Source organism: Orbicella franksi, chromosome 4 (genome assembly GCF_964199315.1).
Source record: "Orbicella franksi chromosome 4, jaOrbFran1.1, whole genome shotgun sequence".
In the NCBI taxonomy this organism is placed as follows: domain Eukaryota; kingdom Metazoa; phylum Cnidaria; class Anthozoa; order Scleractinia; family Merulinidae; genus Orbicella; species Orbicella franksi.
In genome coordinates, this window is record NC_138148.1 from 32,141,958 (window position 1) to 32,154,787 (window position 12,830).

Genomic DNA, 12,830 nt, shown 5'->3' on the forward strand with positions numbered 1-12,830 from the left:
AGGCAAAGGTTCAAAACGTTCTTTATAGAAAGCCGCCGTGCGAGCTGAGTGCATGCACCGTCGCTCCTTACGTAACCCTGCGCCTGCAGTCATATCGTTCAGCGGACTCCCCATCCGAAAAAAAAAAAACCTTTAAGCCTCTGCGGTGGAGAAAGTTTCCGGGTTTGACCAGAACTCCACGAGAAAGTTGCCAGTAAAACGAGAGCAAGATTTTGGGACCCAGCCACATACGGAAAACCGGAATGAACTCGAACGACTATGAAAGTCATACACCATGTTAAGGCCCTGCTTTTTCGAAGTTGGCTGATTGAGTACAAAATTGGCGGCCATCTTGACGCGGCCAAAACAGTCTTATGAAGTCACTGGTTGTATTACTCTTTTGCCGCGCTGAAAATTCAAAAGAGTGATTATTGGAGAAGAGACTAGCGTTCTAAGCCAACAAAAAACCATGAAAAAATGTGGACACTTATGCAAATGGTCAGCACCCAAATAATATTTACACTCGTAAGCGAGACAGAGTTTTCTTCAGAAATATTCCTCGCACAGTCCCCTAAAATGTCGCCTACAACCTGGAGAAACTTGATAAACGAAAGTACGGGACGATCTGAAAGAACGCTTATTTCTATTTTGACCTGTCACGTTTTCCACTAGACTAAGAAATTCCCACGAGCCGATTTTCCAAGCATTGTCTTATTTCCAATGTTTGCACTTTCGGGCGGACAACATGACTAATTTGCATTGAAATTGAAAAAAATTATGGGGGCGTCACGGTCTACTTTCTGAAGTGTAGTTAAACATATTGAAGTGATGTTTCTCACAAAATTTTTATAACGCTGAAAAGGTTAAGTTACTTAAAATAGGGAAAAAATCCTAACCGTTTTCGATGATAATTAAGTCATTATAAGGCAACGGTTTTGAAGATGACTAAATTAAGCCAAAAAAAATATCCCCTTTTTTTTCGTTGAGGTATTTTAACCTCATTCACCATTGTAAATAGTTACTTTAACCAATAGCTAATATTACAATTTGTATTTCCTATTTCGTCATCAGCATTGATATTGGAATATTACTATTTATTTTATTTTTTTCCGTGATTTTTTGCGTGTTTATGGACCTCGACTCCGTCTCGGTCCATAACAAGCCATCTTGACCTCACGCTTGGACAATAACCGATATATACTAGCAGAAGCATGTCACCTAGTTCTAGGTGATATGCTTCTGATACTATTTACAAAGTGTTGTTATATAAGGTTTCCCGGCTCTACTGAGAAATCTTTGCTGCGGGAAGTTTGCTCAGGCGACCGAGTTCCTAAACTGCCTGTATAAATCTTGCACGTCAATACAGGGTTAACAAACCGTACTGCATTTGCCCAAGAAACTTACAATCTCAAACAACACAAAAGCCTTGCTTATACAGCTTTGACCATCCTTCGACTTCGCGATTTTGAACAAAGATCTCCCAGTATTTACGTTTCACCAATATTTTTTTGTCGAAAAACACAGCTGTTCGCTTGACATGACACTAGTCAAGCAAAATGGCTAGCTAGATTTTAATCTAAAATGAGGACGGCGACTGCGGAGTGGACTTGGGGAAGACGCAAGAGACCTTTGTGAACTGCACCGATATTAGGATTTCACCATGAATGAAAAAAGCAAGGAAAGAAAGAGTAAATGAATGAGTGAATCAAAGAGTGAATGAATGAATGAAGTAATTAACACATTGATTAAAGCTAGAGTAGTGCATTTAACACAGTGAATGAGTAGTTACAATAAATGGTTGATGATAATAAGATTTACCACCCCGGGGGAACTCCTAGAAAAATTGGGTGGGGGTGTGCAGCCCGCCTCCTCTTACCCTATTTAAGACCAAAATCTGTGATTTTCCCAACTCTATTTATGACCTGACCAAAGATTTGATGCCCTATTTAAGACCTGACCCGTAGATCAATACCCTGCTTCGGACCTGTCTCATAGTTCAGAGCGATGTTCAAGTGTGAAGGGCTTTTGTTGATAATCTTTGAAACAAAATGCCCTTACAAGGCTGCCTTCGGGGAAAATTAGGCCTCTCCACAAATATCACGTAAGATCGCTTCAATATCTTGCCGGAAATTCTAAAAAAATCTCCCAAATATCACAAAAAATGTTCTAAATATCTCGAAAGCACTCTAAATATCTCTTATTTTTGTCGTAAAGATACACCCATTTTGAACCACTTAGGCCGAAATTTTCAAAATTTTCTTGCAGTATTAGGCATTGAGGAAGAGATTTAGGCGCTTCGAAGTTACCAACATCCGCCATTTTCGAAAATTGCTCTTTTAGAGCTTTTATTGATATGCAATACTTTTTGCGAGTGGGAAAATCGCTCAACTGGATTGTTTCTGGCATAAAACTGAGTCTTGTTTCAAAGGAATAGCGAGGAAAACACAGGGCTCAGCCAAAAAAAGCTATGAATATTTCTAAATATCCCTAAAATATCTAAAATATCTTAATATTTCTAAATATCTCGGAAACTTCTAAATATACCAAAAAATATCCGGATATCTGTGGAAAGGCCTAGGCAAAATCAAATGTGAACGACTCGTTAAATAGGTGGCTGACGAACCAACGGGGCTTGTAGCCTTTCTTAATGTTAGTTTTTGTAAAAGCTTAAGACGTCCTAAAATGTCTATTGGATGAAAAGGTTAGAATACTTCAAAATTAAGGGAAAAAAATCATGGCCGTTTTCAAGGTTGATTAAGTTTTCATCAACAGTTTCGTAGTTTACTTCATTAAGACAACAACAAAAAAACCTCTGCATTTTTTCGTTTACGGTATTCTCAACTTAGTCAGTCTTGTAAATAGTTATTTTAACCGATAGCTAATATCATGAGTTTGAACATCATTTTCAAGTTGTATTTCTAATTTTGTCATTAGCACTGATATTGGGCAATTCATACTCGCCAAGTGTTGGAGTTGAGATTAATATAAGGTTTCCGCTTTCATAAAGATGTTTCGTGCGGGAAGTTTGTTCAGGCGACTGAGTTCCTGGCCTGCCTCTATAAATATTGCACGTCAATACAAGGCTAACAAACCGCGCTGCATTTGTACAAGAAGCTTGCGACACAAAAGCCTTGCTTATACAGCTTTGACCAACAACTTCGCGATTGTGAACAAAGCCCTCCCAGTTTTTACGCTTCGCCAAATATTTTGGTCAAAAAGCACAGCTGTTTGCTTGACGTGACACTGGTCGTGTAAAACGTTTAGAATCACCAAATTAACACTTGAGAAAGTTGTGAGCTTCATTTGTTCTAGAGCTTTGTCTAGTTCACACTTGGAGACAATGAGAGCGAGAGAAATCGTTCGTCTTTTTGTTGGCGCAAGCTTGGTTACCTTGGTACTCGGTCACGGCATGCTGATAGATCCCGCCAGCAGAAACTCCGCATGGAGATTTTTTCCCAATCGTCCAGCGCAGTACACAGATAACGAGTTGAATTGCGGAGGCTTTAGCGTCCAGTGGAGTAAGAACAAAGGCAAATGTGGCGTTTGTGGAGATGCGTATCATCTTAAAAACCCGAGGTATGTCTACCCTGGCAGGTACGCGAAGGACCGTTTCGTAACCAAGACATACAAAGAAGGACAACAGATCGAGGTCAGCGTTAAGATCACTTCAAATCATCAAGGGTTCTTTCGCTTTAGCGTGGGCAAGGTGGAGAAGCGTCCCATCACTCAAGAACAACTGAAGCACATTCTGTTGCAGCCTGATGGTTCCAACACATGGCCGCTTCACTCTTCCAGGGATGGAGTGTTCAAGATTAAGCTCATGCTACCAGAAGGCCTGACATGTGATCACTGCGTGGTGCAATGGTGGTGGAAAGTTGGTAACAACTGGGGCTGTAATGATGAAGGCGTTTGCGGAGAAGGACTGGCGAAGAGACAAGAGACCTTTGTGAACTGCGCAGATATCAGGATCGTACCAGCAGGAGGTCCGGCTCCCTCGACGGAGGAGCCCGACCCAGATACACCTATGATGACAGTGGTAGGCACGACACAAGAACCAGCTACCTCGGCGCCAACACCAAAACCTCCTACTGGAGGGTGCAAAGCCACAGGAAGCTGGACCGGGCAATCTCATATGAATACATGGTGTCAGAACAACTGTGCACTGGGTAATTGCCCTTCTAGCCACTGTATCTGTTCTTGAAAACTCCTGTTCACTGTTTTAACACTTAAAAGTTGTTATATCGAGTTCCGTTAAATGTTTGTTTGAAGATTGAGTTTTTGGCTGTAGCTTGGTCTGATTTACTTGTAATAAAGATGAGACGTCTTCTGCACCAGCTGACTTAAGATGTTGTTCACAGTAAATATATAAAGTAGAAACGAATAACTGATCTCATTGCATTGAGCCAAGCAAGAACTGCGGGTGAGGGGTACTTCGGGAGTAATCCTAATAGCATAAGGGACCTTAAGCAGATCACGACGACGACAGCAACGAGAACGCCACCAAACAAAAGTCTTAATGAGCAGAACAATGGCTGTGCACGTGCGTTATAAATCTTTGTACATTTCTTTGCCGTCCACTGCAAAACAACAACGTGAAATGACCAAGTTCGGCGTGGTCTGAGGAACACGAACGACGACGGCTAATGTTTCGTATTTCCATTTTGAATTGAACGCTGTAACTGCATATTTAGCCGCCTGAGCACGTTTTTAGAGCCATTGGCCTACTAAACAGATCTAGACAATTGCGAATTTCACTGGTAAAACATAAATTCATTTTTGACTTGGCGTCGTCCTCGTCCTCGGCGTCGTCGTCGTCGTTGCTTAAGCTCCCTAAAGGTCAAAACAGGAAGGTTCCCAGAAAGGGTCCTTTTTTTTTAGGCTGGATGTATATAAAAGGGTAGGGTTTTCAAGAGTTGAAGCATGGAAAAGAGTAGGATAAACTGTCATGTAGGATTTTAAAGAGGCTTTCAAAATTTCACGGCTGAAAGGTATATTAGTGGCGAGGAGGTGCGAGGGCCTTTTTAGGGTTTGAAATTAGCCATTTGGAGATTTCTCCAGTGGGCCTCTAGAAAGATTTCCCCAGGACCTTTTTCAGGGTCGGTAAAAGCGTGCTGTAGGTATGTGTAAGGGGAACTTGAAACACCTAAGTTTTATTCCAATATATTAAATATTAACTCGCGCATGAAACTATTCACACTTCGTCAGTACAGTTGGAACAACGTGAAAGATAAGTTTTTTTATTAAATGGCTGAACCCTTCCGGGGTGAAAAGGAGAATTCTGATTGGTTTCCTCAGCGGTTCAAATTTTGCAACACGGACCGCTAAGATGGACCGCTTATGAACAGGAGCCATAATCGGGGAATCCGTCCCCGATTATGGCTCCCGGCCTGTCATGAACTGATTTCGGAAAATTACAATTTCGTCGCACAAAATAAACAGTTTTTCTAAAGTAGAAATCATTTTACCTTCATGTTTGGAGGAAAATTTCATTTAACGAACGTAAATTAATTCTTACCTTTCGCGCGCGCGTTTACCGAGAAGAGGATGGCAGATTAATCAGCAGATTAAAAAGAGCCATTATAATAGATACCTTATTGAACTAGCTTGTTCGGTCCATATTGAAAAATATTGGTCTTGTTTCTTCTTTTTGCAAGTTTATGGACCTCGCGTTCGGCTCGGTCCATAAACCTGCAAAAAAGAACGAGACCAATATTTCTCCAATATGGACCTCACGTTTGTTCAATAACATATAAATAATGACTATCGTGGTCAAAAAACGCTAAAACTCGCATCCCACAGCTTTTGAGAACAGAGTAAAATAACTAGCTCATGCATTGCTTTTCTAACACCCCACCCCCATGAAAATAGTGAAATACACTTAACCCTAGTACTTTGAGTCTTCATTTATTGAAATGATGACGTCACCTTACTGTTACAACGTGTATTATCCAGCTTACAGATAATCCCTCTCCCTTTTTAATAATATCGAGAAATTGATGGTTTCACAGTTATCCCGTCTACTTCGGACAATTACAAATAGACGCGGGGCAGTATCCCTTAGCGCAATTGCTAACGCACCAAACATCCATAGCCTTGTTGCCTTTGTGAGGGCCTACGGCTTTGCACCCCCCTGGATCAGGTGCGTTGGTTGGTGGAGGTTCGGTAGGTCTCTGGGTTGTGGGCTTAGGAGGCGGTGCCTCCGTTGGAGGAGGTGGGGGCACGCTTCCGTCGCTCTTAGTAATTCTGATGTCTGCGCAGTTTACGAAGGTCTCCTGTTCTCCTTTACCCATCCCACAGTTACCAGGCCCGTCGCAACCCCAGCTGTTGGCCACTCTCCACCACCACTGAATCACGCAGTGATCACATGTCAAGCCTCTGGGAAGCTTCAGCTTGATCTCAAACACCTCGTTTCTCTTGGAGTTGATTTTCCACTTGGTATCACCATTGGGCTGCCTCAGAACGTGCGTCAGTTTCTCTTGTGTAATGGGAGGCTTTCCAATCTTACCCAGACTGAACGTAAAGTGTCCCTGATGGTTGGATGTCACGTCGACCAGCACCTTAATCTCCTGCCCCTCTCTGTACGTCTTCGTGATGGTTCCTGTCGCGTACATTCCAGGGGCTGTGTACAGCGCTTTGCCCGCTTTGAAGTGGTACGGATCTCCACAGACTCCACACTTGCCTTTGTTGGTGTCCCATTGAACGCTAAACCCGCCACAGTTCAGCTCATTGTCTGTGTCGTGTCTTGGCGTATCAAAGCCGTAACGCCAAGCTGAGTTCCGACTTGCAGGATCGATAAGTCTGCCGTGGCCTAGAACTAAGGTTATTACATTAAGCGCAACAAAGGCTCCAAAAATCGCTGTCATCTTGAGTGCGTTTTGTTCGGCACCTTCTTGGCTTTTGCAATCTCGAACAGATAGCACTTCAAATTATAGCCTTTGAAGTTTTTCACGTGGTGTTCCACGTGGAATCAGCTGTGTTATCCAAGGTAAACTCAGAAGAAGCATGTTTAAAATTCTGTGAAAGCCGTCTAGTGTGGGAAAGACATACAAACAGAAGTTCTGTACTATGTATTCTCACCTTTATGGCTTGAAATAAGAGTGTCACTCTGGCACAGAGAAAACGTTCACAAGTTACACACAGCTGATCCTAAACCTGACTGCAGGTGATCATTGGTAAACAAGGAGCATTTTTTTGTATATGCAGGGGTTTTGTGAGCGAAGGGGGGTGGGGTGGGATGGGGGGAAGGAGGTTTAGATAAGTCTTTAAACGCCTGGCCAAACGATGCATGATAGTTGAATGATTCTCCCCGAATTTTCACCGACTATCATCAACTATTATCGACTATCATGCGCCGTTTGACCAAGGCTTTAATGACTAAAAACTAAACAACTACTATTTCAGCGGTATTCGCTGAAGTTACATGTATTCTTCGGAAAAATGGGCCACCTTTACACCCTCAATTACTACTGAGTTAATGAGAAGACGATTTTTCTGTCAGTGACATAGGCATACTCGGGAAAAGATGTCTAAGTTCTCCAGCTAGGAGTCCGTTCTAGCAGTTTATGCTGGACAGCTCGGAATTCTTTGTCGAGCTCGATTATACCTGAGGTAATGACAGAAAATACATCTCCTCGTAAATCCACCAGACTAAAACTCCACCATCTCATTTATTAGCATTCTGTGTGAATTTACGTTCGAAAGATGTGATGTTCTCTAGCAGAGCCGCGCAACGCAGTACATACCTAAGCACTCATCATAATCCAACGGTGCACGCTCATAGCGTGAGCAAAGTTAGCTTCGTTTGGCCATTTCCACTTGCAACTGAGTTATGACGTACTTCAGGAAAGCTTGGAGAACACTCAAGAAGATAAAGTTGCACTCGACTGCACCTCCAGCAGCTCTTACGCTTTTTTCGTGCTCTCCAAACATCTCGCAAGTATGCTTATGCATGAATCCGTTGTTAACAAAAACTAAACCGCAGAAAGTAAATGGAGAGGATTGCTCACTCACTCGTTATAAACAAAAAAATATGTAGTGTTATCAGAGGTACATCTCAGGAGGTCTTTAAAAAAATCAAATAGGTTGCCGTATTATAGACAATATCAATTGAATTCAACTTGAACAAGTTAATCGAAAGCATTATTTCATCCGTTTACCCCACAAATCTTGGACAATCTCTTCAGATTACTGCTGACTTTTCCAAAAATATGTTGATACGTCAAAAAAATTGCGAAAACAAAGTAAACCATTTTCCCGCCAGAAATCACGGCTGGCAAGCTTCCAGTCGCGTCACTAGGCCTTTCTACAAACATCAACCCAAGTAAAATCGCCTTAGTATCGTTCCGCAAATACTCAAAAATTCTCCCTAAATATCGCAAAAAAATTCCTAAATATCTCGGTAAACCCTCTAAATATCTCTTTTTTATTGTAAAAATACACCGATTTTGAATCATTTAAGAAAAAATTTTCAAAATTTTTCTTGCAGTAACAGAAGTTGAGGAAGAAGATTTAGGCGCTTCGATGTTACCAGCATCCGCCATTTTCAAAAATTGCTGCTTTCAGGAGCCCATCACCTGGTGATGGGCTCCTGGTGCTTTATGGCTTTTTAAGTGATATGGAATATATTTTTCGAGTAGAAAATCGCTAAACTGGTTTGCTTCTAGCATACTGAGCACTGTTTCAGAAAATAGCGAGAAAAACACAGGACTAAGTAAAAAAAAAAACTATGAATATTTCTAAATATCCACAGATTTTCTAAACATCTTAATATTTTATAAATATCTCGGAAACTTCTAAATATCTCCAAACATTTCCGGATATTTGTGGAAAGGCCTACGCGTCACTCCTCTCTCTCGAGATTGTGTCAACAAATCACGCTTTCCTCAAAATGCGACAATAGGAAGGCATTAAATAAAATACCACATTTGCTCATCCAACAAAAATGATTTTAAAACCTTAAATATCAAGATGGTAAAAACAGAACAACATCGAGGATGAACAATTGACTTTGAAACTCGAGAAGAGTTTTGTGTATAAGTAGAGACGCCGCTGAACTGTAGGCCCAGAACTAAAGTAATCACGATAGAAGTATTTTTCTGTTTCATAGTTACTTTTTTAAGTCTCTCCAACTCCAGCAGTTTCTCGAAATTCATGGCAAAGAGCCACTCTAAAATATTTGAAAATTTAAGACGGCACTGAACTCCATGTAGAGTGTTTTTTTAAACTGCTAAGAGTTTAGTCTTATCCTGCTTATCAAAATTTGTAAGTCTGAAAAGTGCTGGAAACTGTTTTGAGCCACCTTAAGTTGATGCCTTTATTGAAAATCACTTCATGTATGACATTGAAACAGTTGAGATGGGAAAGTAAACACAGAGCAGATACGTCAAAAATGCTAAACAATACTGTTGTGTTGTTTGAGATACGTACGAAAAGATGTGCACAAGGCAATCACACCTTTATGGTTTCTAAATAAGTATTCCGTGTTAGAACGGAGTAGATATACACAGCTGATTTCCGTTGAGCTATTAACATGGTCTTATTTGTATGTTTATGGAGGAAAAGGACGCCGTGAGCAAAGATGGCGCAGTGGTGAGAGCGCTTGTGTCGTTGCTTCTTGCCTTGCTCCGAGGGTTTTTCTCCGGTTTTCCTCTCTCCTAAAAACCTAACACTACAAATTTCAACTCGACCAGGATAGGGGACCCGCATGAAAACCAGCCAGGGCTAATGTGGCTTCCTCTCTAAATATTGTAATTTATTTATTTTTATTTTAACTCAGAAGAGAATCTGTAAAACGTACCCGGACGTTTCTTTTTGTCCGCCAGATTCGTTAATACCGGCGAAATGCCGTTCTCAAATTTGATCTCATTTCTGCAACGATTCGGACGCGAAAAAAAATTGGTCAAAGTTGTGGCCAACGACTAAACGCTGAATTTTCAACTTGAAGTTGATAAGTGTCAATTTCTAAACCACCATAGGGAACTTGTATGGGTGATAGCTACAACGTTACCCTCTTACCCGAAAAAGGAAAAAAAAAATCATTCTTTCTTTCTTTAACTCTCGAGGCGTCAGCTTTCTGAATTCGCCTCGGCGGTTATAAATTTACTCAAAACCGTGACAATGAAGATTATCGATACGCTCTTATTCATCTCATTTTCTCGGACATTTTGAGCGATTTCTGAGGAACTCTGTTTGGTAGTCAAATCGGAGGAGGGTGTTTGTACGTCCATGTTTGATTATATTTTAGTGAAATATTGGTGACTATCTTGGTGACTTTTTTTTGTGTGATCACGGCGTCAACGGTATTGTGATTGAGGAGTGTAGCGCAAAACATTTTAGGTTGTCATAAAGGAAGGAAGTACAGGAGGCTGATAATGGCATGATTTCTCACAGGAGAGCAAAATCTGTTTTTGTGAAATCTTCGTCGAAGTACCCAAAAAGCCTGCAGTTTGCAGGTATTATTATCCACTCATGTTGAGCACATTCACAGGTATTGAGCAAAATTAAGGTAGCACCATATGTTGCTTAGCAACGTCAGTACTACTGAGAATTCCTGGCTCAGGCAGTGTTTGGCCATCACCTGGTACTTATTCTCCCCGAATGAACACACCAACTCTCGGATAAAACAAGACACTTCTCAGTCTACACCTATTATTGCCATGTTTTGCTATAGATCTATGTATGATACAGGTGGAACAGCACGACTGAAAAGGCCGTACGTTAATTAAATCTCTTTACTCAAGGTTTGCATTGTCCAGTCTACAGATCCTGCCTTCGCTTTCTAACTGCGGCAGTACATTTAACTAACTGAATTGACGGCTCTTGGCTCTATTCACACTTGCAATGTGTGGGTGGACAGTAACCGTTGGCGCAATTTCTTTTGCACCAATCATCCATGGAAGGGTTTCCTTTGAAGTGACCTGTAGCTTTGCATCCCCCCGGATTAGGGGCGTTGGTTGGTGGAGGCTCTGTAGGTCTCTGAGTTGTGGGCTTAGGAGGCTTCTGGGTAGGAGCCGGAGGTTGTGTTGGAGGAGGTGGGGGCACGCTTCCGTCACTTTTGGTGATCCTGATGTCAGCGCAGTTTACGAAGGTCTCCTGTGGTCCTTTGCCCATCCCACAATTACCAGACCCATCACAGCCCCAGTTATTGCCCACCCTCCACCACCACTGCATCACGCAGTGTTCACATGTCAAGCCGCGGGGTAGCTTCAACTTGATCTTGAATACGTCATTTCCTTGCGAGTTTATGTGCCACTTGGTTTTGCCATTGGGCTGTTTCAGTACATACTTTAGCTTCTCTTGAGTAATGGGAGGAGTTCCGATCTCACCCACACTGAACGTAAAGTAGCCCTGATGGTTGGAGGTTACATCCACGATGACTTCAATATCCTGCCCCTCTTTGTACGTCTTGGTGATGGTTTTTGTCGCGTACTTTCCTGGGTGGATGTACTTGGGTTCCTTCAAATGGTGCGCGTCACCGCACACACCACACTTGCCTTTGTTGGTGGACCATTGGACATTAAACCCTCCACAGTTCAGCTCATTGTCAGTGTCTTGCCTCGGTGTGTCGAAGCCGTATCGCCAAGCCGAGTTCCGGCTGGCTGGGTCGATAAGTCGGCCATGACCCAGAACAAGGGCAATTAAACTTAGTGCAACAAAAACTCGAAAGATCGATATCATCTTGCCGCGGGTCTCAACCTTAGTAGCCTTTGTGATATGTAACTGATGCCAAATTAAATTCTAGCCTTTGCTAAAGATGTTCACGTGATCTACGTTTCATCAAATCAAATTGTAGCCTTTGTCAAAGATGTTCACGTGATCCGGGTTTAATCAGCTTCGAAAACTGTGTCGCGCAGTTGTCAACACAGCGTTTAAGTGTACACAAAAGCTGCATAACATACATTGTGTTAAGAATACATATAAACAAAAGGTGGATGCAACATTTTGACACCTTTCTCGTTTGTAAATAAAGGAGTCAGCTTCGCTAACAAGGATTTCGGACAGTTGACAAATCAATTCAAAGGTACGGTAGAGAGATTCTGCAAAAAAAAAAAAGCTAAGAGAATAAATATTGATGTGCAGAATTCTCTAACATTTGTCGGCTTTTGCCTGATCAAAGATCTTCAAAAACTCACAATTGTATCGATTAAATCAGTTACACGCTGTTACCTTTCAAAAAGTTGAAAGATATTTAGTTTCCTCACTGCCGGAAAACGGAAGCAAATACGAAGTCGCGAAGAGATGAAAATTGACACACGAATGCAATCACATCGTTTCTTCTTTTCAGTTGTGAAACACGTTTTAACATAGGACTGGAAAGAAAACCATTGGGGGTTCTCTTTTCACAATTTCCTTTGCTGTGAAGTCTCATTTATCAAACAAGAAAGGCTCCCGTTTCAAAGCATTCCAAACGTGGAGATCACAGGCAGACCACTCTGTGTGTTCGTGGTTAATAATTGTTTATATGAAAGGAACAGAATCTATGAGGGTTATGAATAAAGCTCTGAAAATTACATGTCTGAGTTACATCTCGGTCTGAGTATCCCAATAAAGTTAAATGAAACGTTAATCGACTCATCTGTGGTGGTTTTTCGCCTTCCTCGCCCGTCTGAAGCGTCTTTTTTACGAAATTACTTTTGGCCGGAGACCGGTAAGACAAGGCTTGTCTTACCGGAGGGTGGCAAAGGTGGGGTACCAATCCCGCATCACGATCAAGCGTCACGGAGAATTTTTTCACCAATCACGCGTAGATCGCCAATTTTACTTTCTCGACCCTAAACGCGTCGTTAAAAGAAGAACTTTGCTGATTCAAACACAAAATTTCACAGGCAAAAATGTGACCTCTCACGAGAAAA

At 41.7% G+C, this 12,830-nt stretch overlaps 3 protein-coding genes across 3 annotated transcripts; 1 reads left to right on the forward strand and 2 right to left on the reverse strand.

Moving 5' to 3' along the window:
* The first annotated feature begins 3,135 nt into the window (after positions 1 to 3,135).
* On the forward strand, positions 3,136 to 4,292 carry LOC145485424 (uncharacterized). The gene has a single exon (XM_081464091.1). The coding sequence runs from the start codon at positions 3,320 to 3,322 to the stop codon at positions 4,178 to 4,180; it is 861 nt and encodes a 286-aa protein (XP_081320217.1). The 5' UTR covers positions 3,136 to 3,319; the 3' UTR covers positions 4,181 to 4,292.
* Positions 4,293 to 5,531: 1,239 nt separating this feature from the next.
* Positions 5,532 to 6,996, reverse strand: LOC145485425 (uncharacterized). The gene has a single exon (XM_081464092.1). The coding sequence runs from the start codon at positions 6,840 to 6,842 to the stop codon at positions 5,997 to 5,999; it is 846 nt and encodes a 281-aa protein (XP_081320218.1). The 5' UTR covers positions 6,843 to 6,996; the 3' UTR covers positions 5,532 to 5,996.
* A 2,903-nt stretch (positions 6,997 to 9,899) lies between these two features.
* LOC145485426 (uncharacterized) lies at positions 9,900 to 11,672 on the reverse strand. Its single transcript, XM_081464093.1, has one exon. It carries the CDS (start codon positions 11,653 to 11,655, stop codon positions 10,804 to 10,806), a length of 852 nt encoding a protein of 283 aa, XP_081320219.1. The 5' UTR covers positions 11,656 to 11,672; the 3' UTR covers positions 9,900 to 10,803.
* Between the last annotated feature and the right edge of the window lie 1,158 nt (positions 11,673 to 12,830).